General features: G+C 46.3%; 1 protein-coding gene across 1 annotated transcript in view; it reads left to right on the forward strand.

The window, feature by feature from the left end:
• LOC137384913 (uncharacterized protein C3orf20-like) overlaps positions 1-19,469 on the forward strand; it is a 190,954-nt gene that overhangs the window by 140,731 nt on the left and 30,754 nt on the right. Inside the window, exons 9-10 of the mRNA XM_068059621.1 lie at positions 9,084-9,237; positions 17,887-18,082. Of these exons, the coding sequence (XP_067915722.1) occupies positions 9,084-9,237; positions 17,887-18,082 (350 nt within the window). The remainder of the gene's footprint in view (positions 1-9,083; positions 9,238-17,886; positions 18,083-19,469) is intronic.

A 19,469-nucleotide genomic window follows, 5' to 3' on the forward strand; every position in this document is an offset into this window, starting at 1 on the left:
TGGAATCTGCAGAAGGGCAATCAGGATGCCTACAGCAGATACATAAAAACCACCATTAACCGAATCCCACCCCTCCCTGAAAAATACAACCAATTCACTCAACCTCTCTTGCTAGCAGCCACCAGATATGTTCCCCAGGGCTTCAGAAAAACCTTCATCCCTTGTTGGGCGCCGGAAAGTGAGCGGCTCCTGAAAGAATACAGGGAAAATGAGGACCCCGACGTGGCAACAGCACTCCTCAAGTCCCTTGATGAAGGAAGCCTCACAAGATGGCAGGAAACAGCGGAGAACATTGACTTCACACACTCAAGCCAAAAGGTGTGAAAACTCCTGCAGGGATCAGTTCTTGCTCTAGCCCTCTTCAATATATATATCAGTGACCTCCCTCCCACAAAGTCACGGCTTTACATATATGCTGACAACTTGGCCCTGGCTTTCCAAGCTAAAGAATTTCAGGCCATTTGGAAAACATTCACTGAAGATCTATGTTCCTGGAAGCCTACTTCAGAAAATGGACACTCCGACCAAATGCCGCCATGACTATCGTCTCAGCCTTCCACCTGAACAACTCGAAGGTCAGGGAAGAACTTCACGTCCAGTTCTGCGGCCGACCACTCACCCACAACCCAACACCAAAATACCTTGGCATCGCTCTTGACCGTATATTGACCTATCGGCAACATCTCCAGAACACCGGAGCCAAGGTCAAGATGAGAGTGAATTGCATAAGGAAACTAGTGGGTACCACCTGGGGTAGCAGAGCCAACACACTACACACTGCTTCACTCGCCCTGGTCTACCCAACAGCAAAATACTGCTGCTCAACCTGGCTCAGAAACCGCCACACAAACATGGTAGATACCCACCTCTGAGAAATCATGAGGATTATTTCTGGAGTGTTGATACCAACACAGCTCGAGTGTCTTCCTGTGCTCACACACATTGAACCTCCTGATGTCCGCAGGGAAAACATTCTCCTCAAAGAACACCACTGGCTAACAACTAACGAAGCAATCCCACTGATACATGACGCCTGAAAAAAACCCACACACTCGTCTGAAATCTCATAGCCCTACTGGAACACACTCCACACCCTACAAACCGACGACAGCCCCACCTCTCGATGGCGCACCTCCTGGTTCACTGATAACATCATCAACGGCGACCTGGTAACTGACCCGAGCAGTGAAATAACATAGAAACATAGAAAATAGGAGCAGGAGTAGGCCATTCAGCCCTTTGAGCCTGCTCCACCATTCATTATGATCATGGCTGATCATTAACTCAGTAACCTGTTCCCACTTTTGCCCCATACCCTTTGATCCCTTTAGACCCAAGAGCTATATCTAACTCCTTCTTGAAAACATACAATGTTTTGTCCTCAACTGCTTTCTGTGGCAGCGAATGTGGGTGAAGAAATTTCTCCTCATCTCAGTCCTGAAAGGTTTATCCCCTTACCTTAGACTATGACCCCTGGTTCTGGACCCCCCCACCATCGGAAACATCCTTCCTGCATCTACCCTGTCAAGTCCTATTAGAATTTTATAGGTTTCTATGAGATCCTCCCTCACTCTTCTGAACTCCAGTGAATATAATCCTAACCGACTCAATCTCTCCTCATACGTCAGTCCCGCCATCCCAGGAATCAGTCTGGTAAACCTTCGCTGCACTCCCTCTATAGCAAGAACATCCTTCCTCAGATAAGGAGGCCAAAACTGCACACAATATTCCAGGTGTGGCCTCACCAATGCCCTGTATAATTGCAGCAAGACATCCCTGCTCCTGTACTCGAATTCTCTCGCTATGAAGGCCAACATACCATTTGCCTTTTTTACCGCCTGTTGCACCTGCATGCTTACCTTCAGTGACTGGTGTACGAGAACACCCAGGTCTCGTTGCACATTCCCCTCTCTCAGTTTATACCCATTCAGATAATAATCTGCCTTCCTGTTTTTGCTACCAAAGTGGATAATCTCACATTTATCCACATTATACTGCATCTGCCATGCATTATCCCACTCACTCAACTTGTCCAAATCACCCTGAAGCCTCTCTGCATCCTCCTCACAACTCACCCTCACCCAGTTTTGGGTCATCTGGATTTGGAGATATTACATTTAGTTCCCTCATCTAAATCATTAATGTATATTGTGAATAATAATGTATAATGTATATCCTGAGCCCTTTCCTACCCTGAGTGGTGTGAAACAGGGCTGTGTTCTCGCACCCACACTTTTTGGGATTTTCTTCTCCCTGCTGCTTTCACATGCATTCAAGTCCTCTGAAAAAGGAATTTTCCTCCACACAAGATCAGGGGGCAGGTTGTTCAACCTTGCCCGTCTAAGAGCGAAGTCCAAAGTACGGAAAGTCCTCATCAGGGAACTCCTCTTTGCTGACAATGCTGCTTTAACATCTCACACTGAAGAGTGCCTGCAGAGTCTCATCAACAGGTTTGCGGCTGCCTTCAATGAATTTGGCCTAACCATCAGCCTCAAGAAAACGAACATCATGGGGCAGGACGTCAGAAATGCTCCATCCATCAATATTGGCGACCACGCTCTGGAAATGGTTCAAGAGTTCACCTACCTAGGCTCAACTATCACCAGTAACCTGCCTCTAGATGCAGAAATCAACAAGCGCATGGGAAAGGCTTCCACTGCTATGTCCAGACTGGCCAAGAGAGTGTGGGAAAATGGCTCTCGAGATAGGGAGGCCAAAGAATATTGTGAATAGCTGGGGTCCTAGCACCGATCCCTGCGGTACCCCACTAGTCAGTGACTGCCATTCGGAAAAAGACCCATTTATCCCTACTCTTTGTTTCCTGTCCGTCAACCAATTTTCTATCCATCCCAATACACTACCCCCAATCCCATGCGCTTTAATTTTACACGCTAATCTCTTATGTGGGACTTTGTCGAAAGCCTTCTGAAAGTCCAAATAAACCACATCCACTGGCTCCCCCTCATCACCTCTACTAGTTACATCCTCGAAGAATTCTAGTAGATTTGTCAAGTATGATTTCCCTTTCGTAAATCCATGCTGACTCTGCCCGATTCTACCACTGTTCTCCAAGTGCTCTGCTATAAAATCTTTTATAATGGACTCTAGAATTTTCCTCACTACCGACGTCAGGCTGACTGGTCTATAATTCCCTGCTTTCTCTCTACCTCCCTTTCTAAATAGTGGGGTTACATTAGCTACCCTCCAATCTGTAGGAACTGCTCCAGAGTCTATAGAATCCTGGAAGATGACCTCCAATGCATCCATCATTTCTCAGGCCATTTCCTAAGTACTCTGGGATGCAGACCATCAGGCCCTGGGGATTTATCGGCCTTCAATTCCATCAATTTCTCCAACACCATTTCCCTACTAAAACTGATTTCCTTTAGTTCCTCTCTCTCACTAAGCCCTGTGTTCCCCAACATTTCTGATATGATATTTGTGTCCTCCTTTGTGAAGACAGAACCAAAGTATGCATTTAGTTGGTCAGCCATTTCTTTGTTCCCCATAATAAATTCCCCTGTTTCTGACTGTAAGGGACTTACATTTGTCTTCACCTATCTTTTTCTCTTCGCATTCCTGTAGAAACTTTTACAGTCAGTTTTTATGTTCCCCGCAAGCTTGCTCTCGTACTCTATTTTCCCCTTCTTAATCAATCCCTTGGTCCTCCTTTGCTGAATTCTAAACTGCTCCCAATCCTCAGTCCTGTTGTTTTTCTGGCGAATTTATATGCCTCTTCCTTTGATCTAATGCTATCTCTAATTTCCCTTGTAAGCCATGGTTTGGCTACGTTTCCTATTTTACTTTTGCGCCAGACAGGAATAAACAATTGTTGCAGTTCATCCATGCGCTCTTTGAATATTTGCCATTGCCTATCCACCGTCATCCCTTTAAGTAACGTTTCCCAATCCATCATGGCCAACTTGCGCCTCATACCTTTGTAGTTTCCTTTACTAAGATTCAGGACCCTTGTCTCAGAATCAACTACGTCACTCACCATCTTGATGAAGAATTCTGTCATATTATGGTCGCTCATCCCCAAGGAGTCTCGCACCACTAGATTGTCAATTATTCCTCTCTCATTACACAATACCCAGTCTAGGATGGCCTGTTCTCTAGTTGGTTCCTCAACTTATTGGTCCAGAAAACAATCCTGTATACATTCCAAGAATTCCTCCTCTAAGGTATTGTGACTAATTTGATTTGCCCAATCTATATGCAGATTAAAGTCACCCATAATTACAGATGTTCCTTTATCGCATGCGTCTCTAATTTCCTGGTTAATGCCATTCCCAACATCACCACTACAGTTTAGGGGGTCTATATACAACCCCCACGAACGTTTTTTGCCCCTTAGTGTTTCTCAGCTCTACCCATACAGATTCCACATCGTCAGAGCTAATATCTTTCCACACTATTGCGTTAATTTCCTCTTTAACCAGCAATGCAACTCCACCACCTTTTGCTTTTTGTCTGTCCTTCCTAAATACTGAATACCCCTGGATGTTCATTTCCCATCCCTGGTCACCCTGCAGCCATGTCTCCGTAATCCCGACTATATCATACTCATTTACATCGATTTGCACAATTAATTCATCCACTTTATTGTGAATGCTCTGCGCTTTAAGGCACAAAGTCCCATGTTTCAACCTCTCACTGAATATCTGAACAACCGTCAACCACTTGAGGACAGGCCAGGAAAGATGTGGCCACTTGCTCCACAAGTGGAACATGAGGACCAGCTCAAATTGTGACTGTGGTCATCCAGTCAGACCAGCGCCCACATATTGAACTCTTGCCCTGAGAGACCCATTCCTGGTGGCATCACAACCATTCACACTGCATCGGCTGAAGCTGATGAATGTATTGTTAACCTTGACACGGAACTATAACTGCTTCCTCAGCCCTATGATATACATATACATATACGTTTTATATATAAAAATACCCCACTATTGGTGGTTGTGCCTTCACTTGTCTGGGCCCTAAGCTCTCCCTAAACATTCCTAACTCTCCTTTAGATGAATTTTAAAATGTACCTCTTTCCCCAAGCTTTTGGTCATCTGTCCTAATATTTCCTTTGGCTGTGTATCAGTTTTTTTGAAGCACCTTGGGATATTTTACTATGTTAAAGATGCGATATAATTTTTTTTTGAATCGTTCGTGAGCTATGGGCGTCGCTAACTAGACCAGCATTTATTGCCCATCCCTAACTGCCCTTGAGAAGGTGGTGGTGAGCTGCCTTCTTGAACCATTACAGTCCATGTGAAGTAGGTACACCCACAGTGCTGTTAGGGAGTTCCAGGATTCTGACCCAGCGACAGTGAAGGAATGGTGATATAGTTCCAAGTCAGGATGGTGTGTGACTTGGAGGGGAACTTGCAGGTGGTGCTGTCCCGATGCATTTGCTGCCCTTTTCTTCTAGTTGATAGAGGTCACGGGTTTGGAAGGTGCTGTTGAAGGAGCCTTGGTGCAGTGCATCTTGTAGATGGTACACACTGCTGCCACTGTGCGTTGGTGGTAAAGGGAGTTAACGTTTGTGGATGGGGTGACAATCAAGCGGGCTGCTTTGTCCTGGATGGTGTCGAGCTTCTTGACGGTTAAGTGTAGCTGTTATTATGATAAGGTGCTAAATATGTTCTTTGCACCTGATTATGCAGTTACATTGAGAAGGAAGCAGCGATAGACCCCTGACTGTCTTTAGTTTTACAGCCTCTGGCATAACAGGAAAGTCTGTTACAGCAAAATCACGTAAGCACACCAGCATCTTTACAGGTCGAATTGATCCCACAATATATTTCAATCTATTTTTTTCATGTCCACAATGTATATAATTAACAAGAAACGCTTGGGAAACTCCACATTAGAATAACTTATTATGTGCGATTTATAAATCTTCTGCCTGTGAAGAGTTAGTTAGTCAGGGTATTCCATTTCAAATATTTGAAATCTTAAACCCATGGTATCAGCAATAAGCTCAGATCAGAAATATTCAGTTATTACAGTAAGTATAGACACCATGGTGTGAGACCCAAGCTATACAGGCTAGGAAACCTGCATACTTCCAACTAATTGTGTTACCCATCTGTCGCTGAAACCCTTCTCCAAGCTTTTACTACCTCTGGATTTGTTTATTCCACTGTACTCCTGGCCGCATTCCGACCTCCAACTTATCCGAACCTCAGCTGTCCTGAGTCCTGCTCACCATCACCCTTGCCATCGTTCGCCTAACTGTTTCCCAATGCATTGAGCTTCATATCTTGCCCTCATTCTCTAATCCCCACATGATCTCACTCTACCTCAAGTTTGTCAAACATCCAGCACACCTGGTTCTGTTCTTGCAGTTGTCACGTGAAACCAAAGGGCCCTGCTTCTCACAGCTGGTGAAGAACTGAGGCTTTTAAACTAGGCGTAGCACAGTAACCCTCTCGCAACGCCACCTACTCCCACTGCCTAGTGACATCAGCCCCCTGCCAAATGAAATCAACCCCACTAGGTGACATCACCAAATTGCCTAGTGACATCATTCCCATACCATGACATCACCCCTACCATCCGGCGACATTGGCCACCACTCATGCTGTGACATCGCCACCCTATGCAGTGACATCGCCCCCCACGCAGTGACATCATAGAACCATAGAAATATTTATGGCACAGAAGGAGGACATTCAGCCCATCATGTCTGTGCTGGCTAAAAAATGTTATCCAGCCTAAACCCACTTGTAGCCCTGTAGATTATGGCACCTCAAGTGCCTATCCAAGTGTTTTTTTTAATGTGGTGCCTGTACCACCCTTTCAGGCAGTGAGTTCCAGACTCCCACCACCCTCTGGGTGAAAACATTTCTCAACTCCCCTCTAATCCTTGTACCAATTACTTCAAATCTATGACCCCTAGTTATTGACCTCTCTGCTAAGGGAAATAGGTTATTCCTATTCACTCTATCTAGGCCCCTCATAATTGTATACACCTCAATCAAATCTCCCCTCAGCTTCCTTTGTTTCAACCCCAGCCTCCTCCAATCATTCATCATAGCTAAAATTCTCCATTCTTAGTCTTTGTAAATTTCCTCTGTACCCTCTCTAGTGTGATCACATCCTTCCTGTAATGTGGTGACCAGAACTGTATGCAGTACTCTAGTTGTGGCCTAACTAGTGTTTTATATAGTTCTAACATTACCTCCCTGTCCTTATATTTTATATATCAGCTAATAAAGGAAAGTATGCCTTCTTAACCATCTTATCTGCCTGTCCTCCTCCCTTCAGGAATCACTCCAAATGTCCTCTGTTCCTCCACACTTCTCAGTATCCTACCATTTATTGTGTATTCCTTTGCCTTGTTTTCCCTCCCCAATTGCATTACCTCACACTTCTCTGGATTGAACTCCATTTGCCACTTTTCTGCCCACCTGACCAGTCCATTAATATCTTCCTGCAGATTGCAGCTTTCTCCCTCACTACCAACCACATGACCAATTTTTGTATCATTTGCAAACTTCTTAATCATGCCCCCTACATTTAAGTCTAAATCATTGATCCAAACCATGAACACCAAGGGACCCCGTACAAGCCTTGTGGAACTCCACTGGAAACAGCCTTCCAGTCACGAAAACACCCTTTTAACCATTATTTGTTACTTCCTGCCACTGAGCCAATTTTGGATCCAACTTGTTATTTTCCCTTGGATCCCAAGAGTTTTTAATTTTCTGACCAGTCTTCCAGGTGGGACCTTGTTAAAAGCCTTGCTAAAATCCATTCACGTCAAATGTGCTACCCTCATCGACCCTCCAAATTACCTCCTCAAAAAATTCAATCATGTTAGTCAGACACAACCATCCCTTAACAAACCTATGCTGACTGTCCTTGATTAATTCATGCCTCTCTAAATGAAGTTTTATACTGCCCCTCAGAATTTTTTCCAGTAATTTGCCTACCAGCGAGGTTCAGCTGACTAAATGGTCTATCCCTTCCTCCCTTTTTAAACAATGGTACAATTTTAGCAGTCCTCCAGCACCACATCTGTAACCGGAAAGGATTGGAAAATGTTGGTCAGAGCCTCCGCTATTTCCTCCATTGCTTCCCTTAGCAGACTGGGATACATTTCATCCAGGCCTGGTGATTTATCTACTTATAAAGATGCTAAGCCCCCTTAATATTTCCTCTCTCATGACATTTCACACTTCTCCTTAAATACAATGTCTGCCTTGTTCCCCTAATTTGTGCAGACAGATGCAAAGTATTCACTGAGAACCATACCCACTTCTTCCGCCTCCACACACAAGTTACCTTTTAGATAACCTCGCCACACCCCCCCCAGCTTCCCCGCCCCCCCCCCGCCCCCCGTACCCAGTGACATCACCTCACCCATCCAGTGACATCACCTCCCCCATCCAAGTGACATCACCCCCTGCTCAGCAACATCATCCTCCCAATGCTTCCTCTAGCTTTTCTTTGTAGTGCACGGCCTGTTTATTGCATTGCGCGGTACATTCCAGATTGCTGCATGGCTGTGCAAGCACGTAGCTTAGAGGAACCGTTGCTCCACAGTTCATGACATCACCCTGCATTCCGTAACTTCATCCCTGTACAATGACATCGCCACCCCACCCTGTGACATCATCCTGATTCAGTGACATCATCAACCACCCTGTGACATCGCCCATTGCTCAGTGACATCTCCCTCACACAACAACACCCCCATCCTGTGATATCGATACCCCTTTCTGAGACACTGATATCATTCCCGCATCCGTGACATCACTCCCCCACCCTATGACAACACCTAATGCACCGTGACTTCACCCTTTCCACCCTGTGACATCACTCGCTCCACCCTGTGATATCACCCTCTCCCCTTTGCCCACTCCATGACATAACCCCTCCCCCACTCCGTAATATCACCACCCCCTTGCTCCGTGCCATCACCCCACTCCCTTCTCCGTGACATCATTCCCGCTACCACTTGGGACTCGATGAGGGGTAGGGTGGTGGCGGCCAACTGAGGTTGTAACTTGAGGGATCAGAAAGAGGGGATGCAAAATTGATGCATGCAAGTAAAAACTCTTTATTTTCTGCCTTGATAGTATATGAGGAAGCATTCCAGTCTATCAAACCCAGCCAGTTATTCCGAGGCTCCACCCACTGTTAGTGAAATCACCATTCAGTACCTGCGACAGCTGCACAGGAGGATAAAGAGCATCATCGATGAATGGATGGCATATTATAGAAGTGCAACGGGTAGGTCACTAGATCATGTAAACTCCAGACAGAATTGTGTTTATACTTCAGTGTTCCTGAACTGTTCCACATAGCCTTTGTGGGTCTGTTTGGAGTCAGTGGGATGGATCTTGACTTTTGTTATAGTCTGTAATGGGTGATAGCCTGTTTCATTCATCTCCCATTGAAGTCAATGGAAATAAAAACGATGAGAGATGTAAACGTGCTGCCATCAACTGTTTAACACAATTGCACCAATTCAAGACCTATCCTAATAAGTTGGTATGTATGTTTCTCTGCAGGCAGTATTTGAATGTAGCTTTAAACTGCAGCAAAACTCTTGGGAGTCACAACATTTCTTCACCTTGAACAGGTCTGAGCCACAATATGTGAAACAGCTGGTGATTGCTGTATTTACGGGCTCAGGGAACCGCCAATTTCATACTTTGCTGCAAGTTGAGCAATTCTGATGTCAAGAAAAGTGTCAATTGTTGTGGAGACTTATTTTCTTCTTTTGCTTTCCTCGACCTCTTTGGCACTTCCTAATGTGCATTCCAAGCACCAAACAAAATGCAAGCATAACATAGAAGAAAAATGCAAACTTTGTGCTGCCCGTTCATCTACACGATTGTAATGTCCAGCTCAGTGTGAAATGCACCACTGAGTGGCTGCTTGCTCAGCAGGCGGCCCAGCAGCATGCGAGGCTAGCACGGTTCAGCTAGTCTGCCCCTCTTAAAGGCAGCCTGCCCCTCTTAAATGAAAGGTGCACTCAAGCTACAAGAGATGCTTGAACAGTCTCAGGAAAGCTTTAATGGAAGGTACAGGACTGCAACTGGAGCAACAGAGTAGAGAGAGGGTTCCCAGCTTTCCTAATGTGGTGCTGGAGGCCTTAGTGATGGAGGTTGAAAGGAGAAGGGACACCATGTTTCCAAAGGGGGCAAGGAAGCCCTCATGGTACACCCTGAAAAGGGAAAATAGGGTCACAAAATTCAGCTCCATAGGGCTTGTATTTTCAGCACCCCAGTTGCCATTTCACATCCAAAATGGTGTCCATGCCATGCACACCCACTTCTGGTGCCAGGTGCCATTTTGGGTAGGTTGTTAGCGCCAGCACTAGGACTGTGCGCCAGAGTATACAGAATAGGTAGAATAATAGATTGTGATTGCTAATGCTGATTTGACTCTTAGAGTGTCTTTTAGACCTCAATGCTCAAGCTTGTGCCCTCTCTTAACCTTGCACAGCTGAACATGTGTTCAGCAGCAGGAAAGAACCCCCTCCAATGCTATTTAAAGGCATCATCAACCTCTCCTGGGTTAATTGCTGATTGATTTTTACTGGCTGTCGCTGAGTTAGTAGAAGTGTTTGGAGGTTTGGACTGCCACTTAAAGTTGGTGAAATCTGCATGGAGTGGTGTGGCAGAAGGTGAAGACCTGGGTTCTGACTTCAAGGGTCCCACTCGGAACTCTTACTCTCAGTCATGGGTGCTGTAGTTTCCATCCCCCTTGATCTGCAGCAGGACAAGGAGAATGAGCTGAGGCAACAGAGGAGGATAAGCTCCTGGAAAAGGGAGGTGAAGGAGGAGGGGGAAAAGGGCTCTCAGCAGGAAGCCATATCCAGGGTCTCCTATATCACCCTCAGTGAGGAACAGTGCATTAGATGTCGCTACTTCACTAAGGAGGTGCTCACTGAAATCTGCCACCTGTTGCAGGCAGACCTGCAGCTACAAAGTAGGGTGAGGACGGCACTGCCAGTGGTTGTGAAGGTAACCGTGGCCATGAACATTTTTGCATTGGGTTCCTCCCAGGCTGAAGCAGTGACAGCTCCAACAACTCCTAGTTCACCATTCACTGCTATATAAGGAAGACCGCTGATGCTCTTTATGCAAAGAGAGGGGAATGCATTGGCCTCTCTCTTTCTAGAGAGAAGCAGGTGGAGGGAGCACATGGTTTAAGCAGGATAGCGGGCTTCCCCGTGGTGCAGGGTGGCATTGACTGCACTCACATTACTTTGCGAGCGCCACATCTAAATACAGAGGTGTAATGCAATTGCAAAGGGTTCCACTTCCTGAATGTGCAGTTGGTGTGTGACCATGCTCAGCACATCTTGCAGGTCCTGGCAGCAGTCACAATGCCTTTACTCTGCAGCAGTCCACTATACCATCGGCATTTCGGCCACCACAAGAGGCCAGGGGGTGGCTACTGAGTGACGAGGACTATCCACTGACCACCTGGTTCATGACTTGCATTGTGCAACCCAAGCACACATCGGCAGCACGTGTATAACGAGAGCCATGGTGCCATATAAAACGTTATCAAGCACATCAAAGCTTCTGCTGCCTGCACTGCTCCAGAGGAGCCTGCCGTATTCGCCAGAGCATGTGTCACAATTTGTTGTGGTCTGCATCCCGCCAACCCTCACCATCAAGAGGGCACAACCCTTGCCACCAGGTATGCGGTGAGCAGCTGAGAAGGAGGTGGAGGAAGGAAAGAGGCAAGCAACACATCCCCTTTCTGGCCGGGCTGCTTGTGACCCACTCATCTAACTACAGTACCAGTGAATGTAAACTGTGAGGAGAATGTAAAGAGATATAGACAGGTTATATGGGTGGGCAAGAAGGTGACATATGGAGTACAATGTGGGGAAATGTGAAATTATCCAACTTGGTAGAGGAATAAAAGATGTGAGACTAGTAAATGTTGGCATGCAGAGAGATTTGGGTCAGCCTGTACACTAATCACAGAAGGTGAACATGCAGGTACAGCAAACAGCATGTCAGCTCTTATCACAAGAGAGTTAAATTATAAGACTAATGAAGTCTTGCTGCAAGGCTTTGGTGAGATCATACCTGAAATATCGTGTACAGTTGTGGTCTCCTTGCCACAGGAAGGATATGCTTGCCTTAGGACAGGTGCAATGGACTGTTTCCTGGGATGAGAGATTGAGTAGAATGGGCTGATATTCCCAAGAGTTTGGAAGAATGAGAGGTGATCTCATTTGAAACTTTAAATCCTTTGAGGGCTTGGCGGGGTAGATGCTGAGAGGAGGAGGAGGAGGAAGAAAAACATTACAAGGAAACGTAACCCCAATTTCCCATTCAACAACAGTCCCACACCTTGCCATCCCTCGGTTATTGACTATTGCAGTGTCCTCTTGGCCACAATGCTGAAATAAATGCGACCACCAAACATTCCATACCAACTTTATCAAATAAACCATCCATTCCTTTAGTACCTGTCCTTCAATCTACCGGTCCTAGTGTTCCTATTCAGTGTTACTCTAGTGGCTGCAGCATGGCTGATGGAAGGCTGCTGACTTTGTGGGGAAGAATGCAGATGTCTTTGCAGGACAACCTCATGCAGCTTTGGCCCTGGAAGGCCTTGCTTTGGACTGCATCATTTGGCAGTTTGGGCTGGCTGAAAGGCACTAAAGGAGTGGCAGTGGTAGGATGATGAATGGTGCCCTCCTGAGAGAGGACGGGTGGGTTCATGCTCAAGGGAGCTGCTGCCTCTCCCCTAGGGCAGTGCATTCACAATCCTAGTAATCTGCTGGAGGACAGTTTGCTGAATGGCTCTGATACCCGCAAACCCCTTTGTGCACTGAGGTCTGCGGCCATGACAGCACCAGTCTGAGCCTGAGTGGCAGCACACTGACCTTGTAGGACTTCAGTCTGAGTTTCCACTGCATCACCCAGATGCTGCCTGACTTCTGTTTGTGCTGAGACGTTGGCCATTAGACGCTGCATCACTGTTTGATCGATATGCTCTCATGGAGTTGGCCACCAGGTCACTGCTGAAAGGGAGGCTCAAGCTCTCTGCAAAGCACTGTGCAAGGTTGGTGCCAACTCCCCCATGCTCCTTGACTTTGACTGCTGGCTTTCTGACAGGTCTGCCAATGCTCCAAACCTATCAGCCTTTTCAGTAGTCCACCCCATCAGAGTCCTCACCTGAGTCCCCTTTGGGACAATTTGTTGTAACCTCGTTCCTCCAGTGAGCTGGCATCTGAGCTACCCTGACCCCCTGCCCTGGCCTGCAGGTCACTCATGCCCAGTGCCTCACCATGTGCAGATCCTGCCCAGTGCCTCACCATGTGCAGATCCTGCCCAGTGCCTCACCATGTGCAGATCCTGCCCAGTGCCTCACCATGTGCAGATCCTGCCCAGTGCCTCACCATGTGCAGATCCTGCCCAGTGCCTCACCATGTGCAGATCCTGCCCAGTGCCTCACCATGTGCAGATCCTGCCCAGTGCCTCACCATGTGCAGATCCATGTGCCTGTAAGTTTCCCTCTAAAGTACATGCAGTGTCAGCATCTGAGTTGGAGACTGGGAGAGTGAGTCGCGATGTTTCTTCTTCATCACTGACTTCCTGCTCTTCCACCTCCCTCCTTCCACCACTGCCTGGCCAGGCTGCAGTTCTTGGGTATCTGAAAGAAGAAAGGCACAAGGGTAGGATTGTGGTAAGGAGAGAGGGGGGGAATCAAGATGTGCATGCTTACACCATCTGTTGCTTGTAAGTCAGAAGGGACTGTATGATGAGGGGGAAGTGGGATGTGAGAAGGAGTACTGGGTGTGAGCATACCATCATCAATGGTTTCAGCTCTGCCCCTGGCCATGACTTTAGTCATGGCCATTCCAATGATGAGCACCGTCTCCTCCATTGTGGTGAGGGGTGCTTGTTCCTGCCAGTTGCCTTTGGTTATCCACCATCTTATCCTGCAAGGGAGAGGGAAGCGTGTCAGTGGGTGTGGTGCAATGTGTTTGGATGATGTGGCTGTCATGGTTGAATAGCTGACAGTGTGTGCAAACTGTGAGATTGGGGTGTGAGGATTGCAGCATTGTTGATTGCGTGAGGGTGAGATTAAGCCAGGAATGTTAGGTATGAGTCATTGATAGAGATTGCTGGTGATTGAAGGGAGTGTGATGAATGCAACAGTTTATGAGGTTAGTGGTATAGTTGTAAGGATATAGCATTTGAGGAGTCAGCTCTTTTTAGCACGTTTGGACCAAGGCTGAAGCTGAATGGCCCTGGTGGAACCCATACTGAGCGTCAGTGAGCAGGTTATTGCTAAGCAAGTGCCGCTTGATAGCACTGTCGACGACACCTTCCGTCACTTTACTGATGATGGAGAATAAACTGATAGGGCTGTAGTTGGCTGGATTGGATTTGTCCTGCTTTTTATGGACACGGCACTCCTACGCAATTTTCCACATTGTTCGGTAAATGTCAGTGTTGTAGCTTTCCTGAAACAGCTTGGCGAGGGGTGCAGCTAGTTTTGCAGCATATCTTCAGTACTTTCGCCAGCATGTTGTCAGGGCTGATAGCCTTTGTAGTATCCAGTGCTTACACCCGTTTCTTGACATCACGTGGAGTGAATCGAATTTGGCAGAAAACTGGCATCCGTCATGGTGGGGACCTCAGAAAGAGGCCGAGATGGATCATCCACTCGGCAATTCTGGCTGAAGATGGATGCAAAGGCTTCAGCCTTCTCTCTTGCACTTGCATTCAGCACAGTGGTAGTGCCACACAACATGATGGAGGGTGCCCTCAGTGTGAAGATAGGACATTGTCTCCATAAGGAATGTACAATGGTCACTCCTATCAATACTGTCATGGACACATGCAGCTGTGACATGTAGATTGGGTGAGAACATGGTCAAATGGTTTTTCCCTCGTACTCGTTCTCTCAACACTTGCTGCAGGCCCAGTCTGGTAGATATGTCCTTCAGGGCTCAGCCAACCTGGTCAGTAGCAGTGCTGCTGATCCACTCAGTGTTGGATATTGAAGTCCCCAACCCAAAGTACATTCTTTGCCCTTGCTACCCTTAGTGTTTCTTCCTATTGGTGTTCAACATGGAGGAGTACTGATTAATCTGTTGAAGGAGGGCGGTAGGTGGTAATCAGCAGGAGGTTTTCCTTTTTGACTGTTCGGTAGCAGGTTTGCACAACTGAGTGGCTTGCTAGGCAGTTTCAGACGGCAGTTAAGAGTCATTGCTGTGGAACGGAGGCACATGTAGGCCAGACCAGGTAAGGACAGCAGATTTCCTTCCCTAAAGGATATTAGTGAACCAGATGGGTTTTTACAACAATCGATGATAGTTTCATGGCGCCATTATTAGCTTTTTATTTCAGATTTAGTTAATCAATTGAATTTGAATTCCCAAGCTGCCCTGGTGGAATATGAACTGATGACTCTGGAGCATTAGTCCAGGCCTCTGGATTACTAGTCCAGTAACATAACCACTATGTTACCATTCATGAAGCTTCTCTCCCATTATTTATTTAATTGTCCACTACCATTCTTGTCTGAAAGTAGCAGAACTTTGGTCTGTTGTTTGTGGGATGGCTTAGCTGTGTCTATAGCATTCTCGTTCTGCTGGTTGGTATGCATGTAGTCCTGTGTTGTAGCTTCATCAGGTTGGCATCTCATTTTTAGGTACACCTGGTACTGCTCTTGGCATGCTTTTCTACACTCCTTGTTGAACCAGGGTTAATCCCCTGGCTTGATGGTAATAGAATGAGACATGTGCCAAGCTGTAAAGTTACAGATTGTGGTATTCTTCTGTAGCAGTATATTGCTAATGGCCCACAGCACCTCATGGATGCCCAGTTTTGAGATGCTAGATCTGTTTGGAACCTATCCCATTCAGCACAGTGGTAGTGCCACACAACACGATGGAGGGTGTCCTCAGTGTGAAGATGGGTCTTTGTCTCCACAAGGACGTCTTATATCTTATGTCTTATATTTATACCTTTATGTTCATGGTCCCTCGTTTTGGACACCCCCACAAGTGGAAACATCTTCTCTACATCTATCCTATCAAACCCCTTCATAATATTAATGACCTCTACTAGGTCCTCCAGCATTACAATGCTCCACCACAATTTTCTCTGCTACTCCAACTTTGACCTTTTGTGCACCCCTCCTCCCTTCTCCCACCTTTGCTGTCTTTCCTTCAGATACCAGGGACCTATTGTCTTCCTGAATTCCTTCTTGAAATCTCTCTGCCTCGCCATCTTTCTCTCCCTTTAGACCCTCCTTATAACCTACCCCTTCAGCCAAGCATTTGGTCACCCCTCCTAATATCTAGTTCTTTGGCTTGACTTTCCTTTTTTTTCGGCCCTTACACTGCTGTAAAGTGCTTTGGATATTTTTCTATGTTAAATGCATTACATGAATTAAAATTGTTTTTCCAGGGTTGTTGGATGCCGTGCTTTGTCAGGGAATGCACGTGTGGCAGACACCACTGCATCATTTAAGGAGAAAGTGGATAAATATTTGAAGCACCCAGCAAGAAAATGAATTCCCTGACAATGAAAAAGTATGGCTCTTGCTCTCCCCTCTCAGCCCATCCCTGGAACACGCCTGCAGATAAAATAAAATATCAACAGATTGGGTGATTATACAGGCATTTCGAAGTCTGATTCACAGTCCTGAAGACTAATATAACACAGTTGTCACCCAGGAATGCCTCCTGTATTATCCCGAGTGCAACTAATGCAGTGAAGCCAGATCCCATCTCACTCCAAATCCAAGGTGCTCACCACCCATCCCTCCCTTCACATGGAGCCAAAACCATCCAATCCACCCACGTTCCATTATTTCTGACATTTTCGATGTATGGAGGGCCAACTGCCTAAACCTGATGTGCCAATATAGTTTTAAAATAAATGTTTCCTGATTTTTATTTTGTGGGGGGGGTAATGGACTCAATAAACACTGAAAAGAAATTATAGTTTCATTAAAAGAAACCTTTAACGATGTTGGTGTTGTTACGACCAGGTGAGAAAGGAGGTGTCCAGGGGTCCCTTTTAGTCTTCACCTGGTCTTACTGTAACAGGGTTTAATTTTTAAACACCACTGTGTTTTGAGCTCCCCCTTGGTGAATCCTTGTTCACCACTTTCCAGTTATAAGGCAAAGAAATGAGCACAAACAGGCCTTCATAGGTTTAAAGAAGAAAAGTGAAATTTATTAAACCTTAAACTTAAACTCTAATTCGGTTAATGCCTACGGATACATGCCACGCCCCACGTTAGCATGCAGACGCAATACACACATGCAAATGGAGACAGAAAAGAGCAAAACGATTTGAGGCAATCTCTCAAGAGGGGTTTTTACTCTTCTTCAAGCTCGCTGCAATCCTTGATTGTAGGTAGTCTTGCTTTTCGTTGGGGCCCAGTATTCTTCTTAAACTTTGTTCACTATAGGAAACTTTTCTCTCTTGGGGTTCATGTGTCTTCAATGGGTCTTCAGTTCCGTGAGAGAGATGAGAGCAGACAGGAGAGAAATCTTTTCAGTCCAGTAACAAACAGCTTTCTGAGTTCAAATTCCCTGTGGCAAGTTCAAATTCTGCAACCGCTAGCTAGTCATGTGACTTAACTGGTCTGACCACTTCTTCTGTGTTTTGGGGAAGCAAGGACTGGGTCCTTTGTTCCAACACTGTCTGTTAGCATGCAAAAAAGGTCTTTCCAGTGAGGAGCCTGGAAATTCCTTGTGATAGGCCCTGTTTTCTTCCCAGTAGCAACTTTAAGTTTTAATGTTCATGTGGCGAAATAATGTGTGCCTCTTTCTTGACAGGTTGGGGCCTGCATCACAGTCTATATTCGGCTCTTGTGTGTTCTCTCCATGCACTCTTATTTTAATCAGACTTTCCTCATTATCCATTTACACAGGTCTTAGCAAATATCCCCCAGACACGGATATTGAATCTGATAAGCGCATCTATATCAGTCAGTCGGCCATAGATCGTTTGGGCTCCCGTGCTCCGTTAAAGGGAAGCATTGCATCCCACACAGATTATATTCGCTTCCTATCAGCTCCCGGCTGGGAAAAGCCCAGGTGTCTGCCTCGAAGTTGCACCTTTTCCAGGTAAGCCATCAACAAACTGTTTCTGATCTCCAAAATGCATGCAAGGATTAAAAGGAATGAGTGACATCCAGTGCAATTTCTCCAGTAGTTCAGCAAGCTGGTAGGACTTGCATGAGATAACTGCATGGTCAGAATGACCCAGTTCCACTAAGTTATCAGCAAGTATTCCTCTTTCAATAAAATAAAATGTTTTTTTGTTGGTGAAGCTGAATCACTTCACTCAGAACCCCAGCTTCCACATCTAATATGATTTTTATCTTATTGTTTATAGTACTGTGGGTACTGATAATGAAATTGTGTACCTAAGTTAATGTTATATGCTCCAAATGATTGAAAACAGTAACGCTTATTAAAGCAAAGCAATATCCAGAAAAGCTCATACTATTATCATTACTCTTCTTCTTTGGCCTCCTTGTCTCAAGAGACAATGGATACGCGCCTGGAGGTGGTCAGTGGTTTGTGGAGCAGCCCTGGAGTGACTATAAAGGCCAATTCTAGAGTGACAGACTCTTCCACAGGTGCTGCAGATAAATTTGTTTGTCGGGGCTGTTACACAGTTGGCTCTCTCCTTGCACTTCTGTCTTTTTTCCTGCCAACTGCTAAGTCTCTTCGACTCGCCACACTTTAGCCCCGCCTTTATGGCTGCCCGCCAGCTCTGGCGATCACTGGCAACTGACTCCCACGACTTGTGATCAATGTCACAGGACTTCATGTCGCGTTTGCAGACATCTTTAAAGCGGAGACATGGACGGCCGGTCGGTCTGATACCAGTGACGAGCTCACTGTACAATGCGTCCTTGGGGATCCTGCCATCTTCCATGCGGCTCACATGGCCAAGCCATATCATGTGCCACTGGCTCAGTAGGGAGTATATGTTGAGGATGTTGGCCGCCTCAAGGACTTCTGTGTTGGAGATACGGTCCTGCCACGTGATGCCAAGGATTCTCCGGAGGCAGCGAAGATGGAATGAATTGAGACGTTGCTCTTGGCTGACATACGTTGTCCAGGCCTCGCTGCCGTAGAGCAAGGTACTGAGGACACAGGCCTGATACACTCGGACTTTTGTGTTCCGTGTCAGTGCGCCATTTTCCCACACTCTCTTGACCAGTCTGGACACAGCAGTGGAAGCCTTTCCCATGCGCTTGTTGATTTCTGCATCGAGAGACAGGTTACTGGTGATAGTTGAGCCTAGGTTGGTGAACTCTTGAACCACTTCCAGAGCATGGTCACCAATATTGATGGATGGAGCATTTCTGACGTCCTGCCCCATGATGTTCGTTTTCTTGAGGCTGATGGTTAGGCCAAATTCATTGCAGGCAGCCGCAAACCTGTCACTGAGTCTCTGCAAACACTCTTCAGTGTGAGATGTTAATGCAGCATCGTCAGC

This window comes from Heterodontus francisci, chromosome 27, assembly GCF_036365525.1.
Source record: "Heterodontus francisci isolate sHetFra1 chromosome 27, sHetFra1.hap1, whole genome shotgun sequence".
Lineage (NCBI taxonomy): Eukaryota > Metazoa > Chordata > Chondrichthyes > Heterodontiformes > Heterodontidae > Heterodontus > Heterodontus francisci.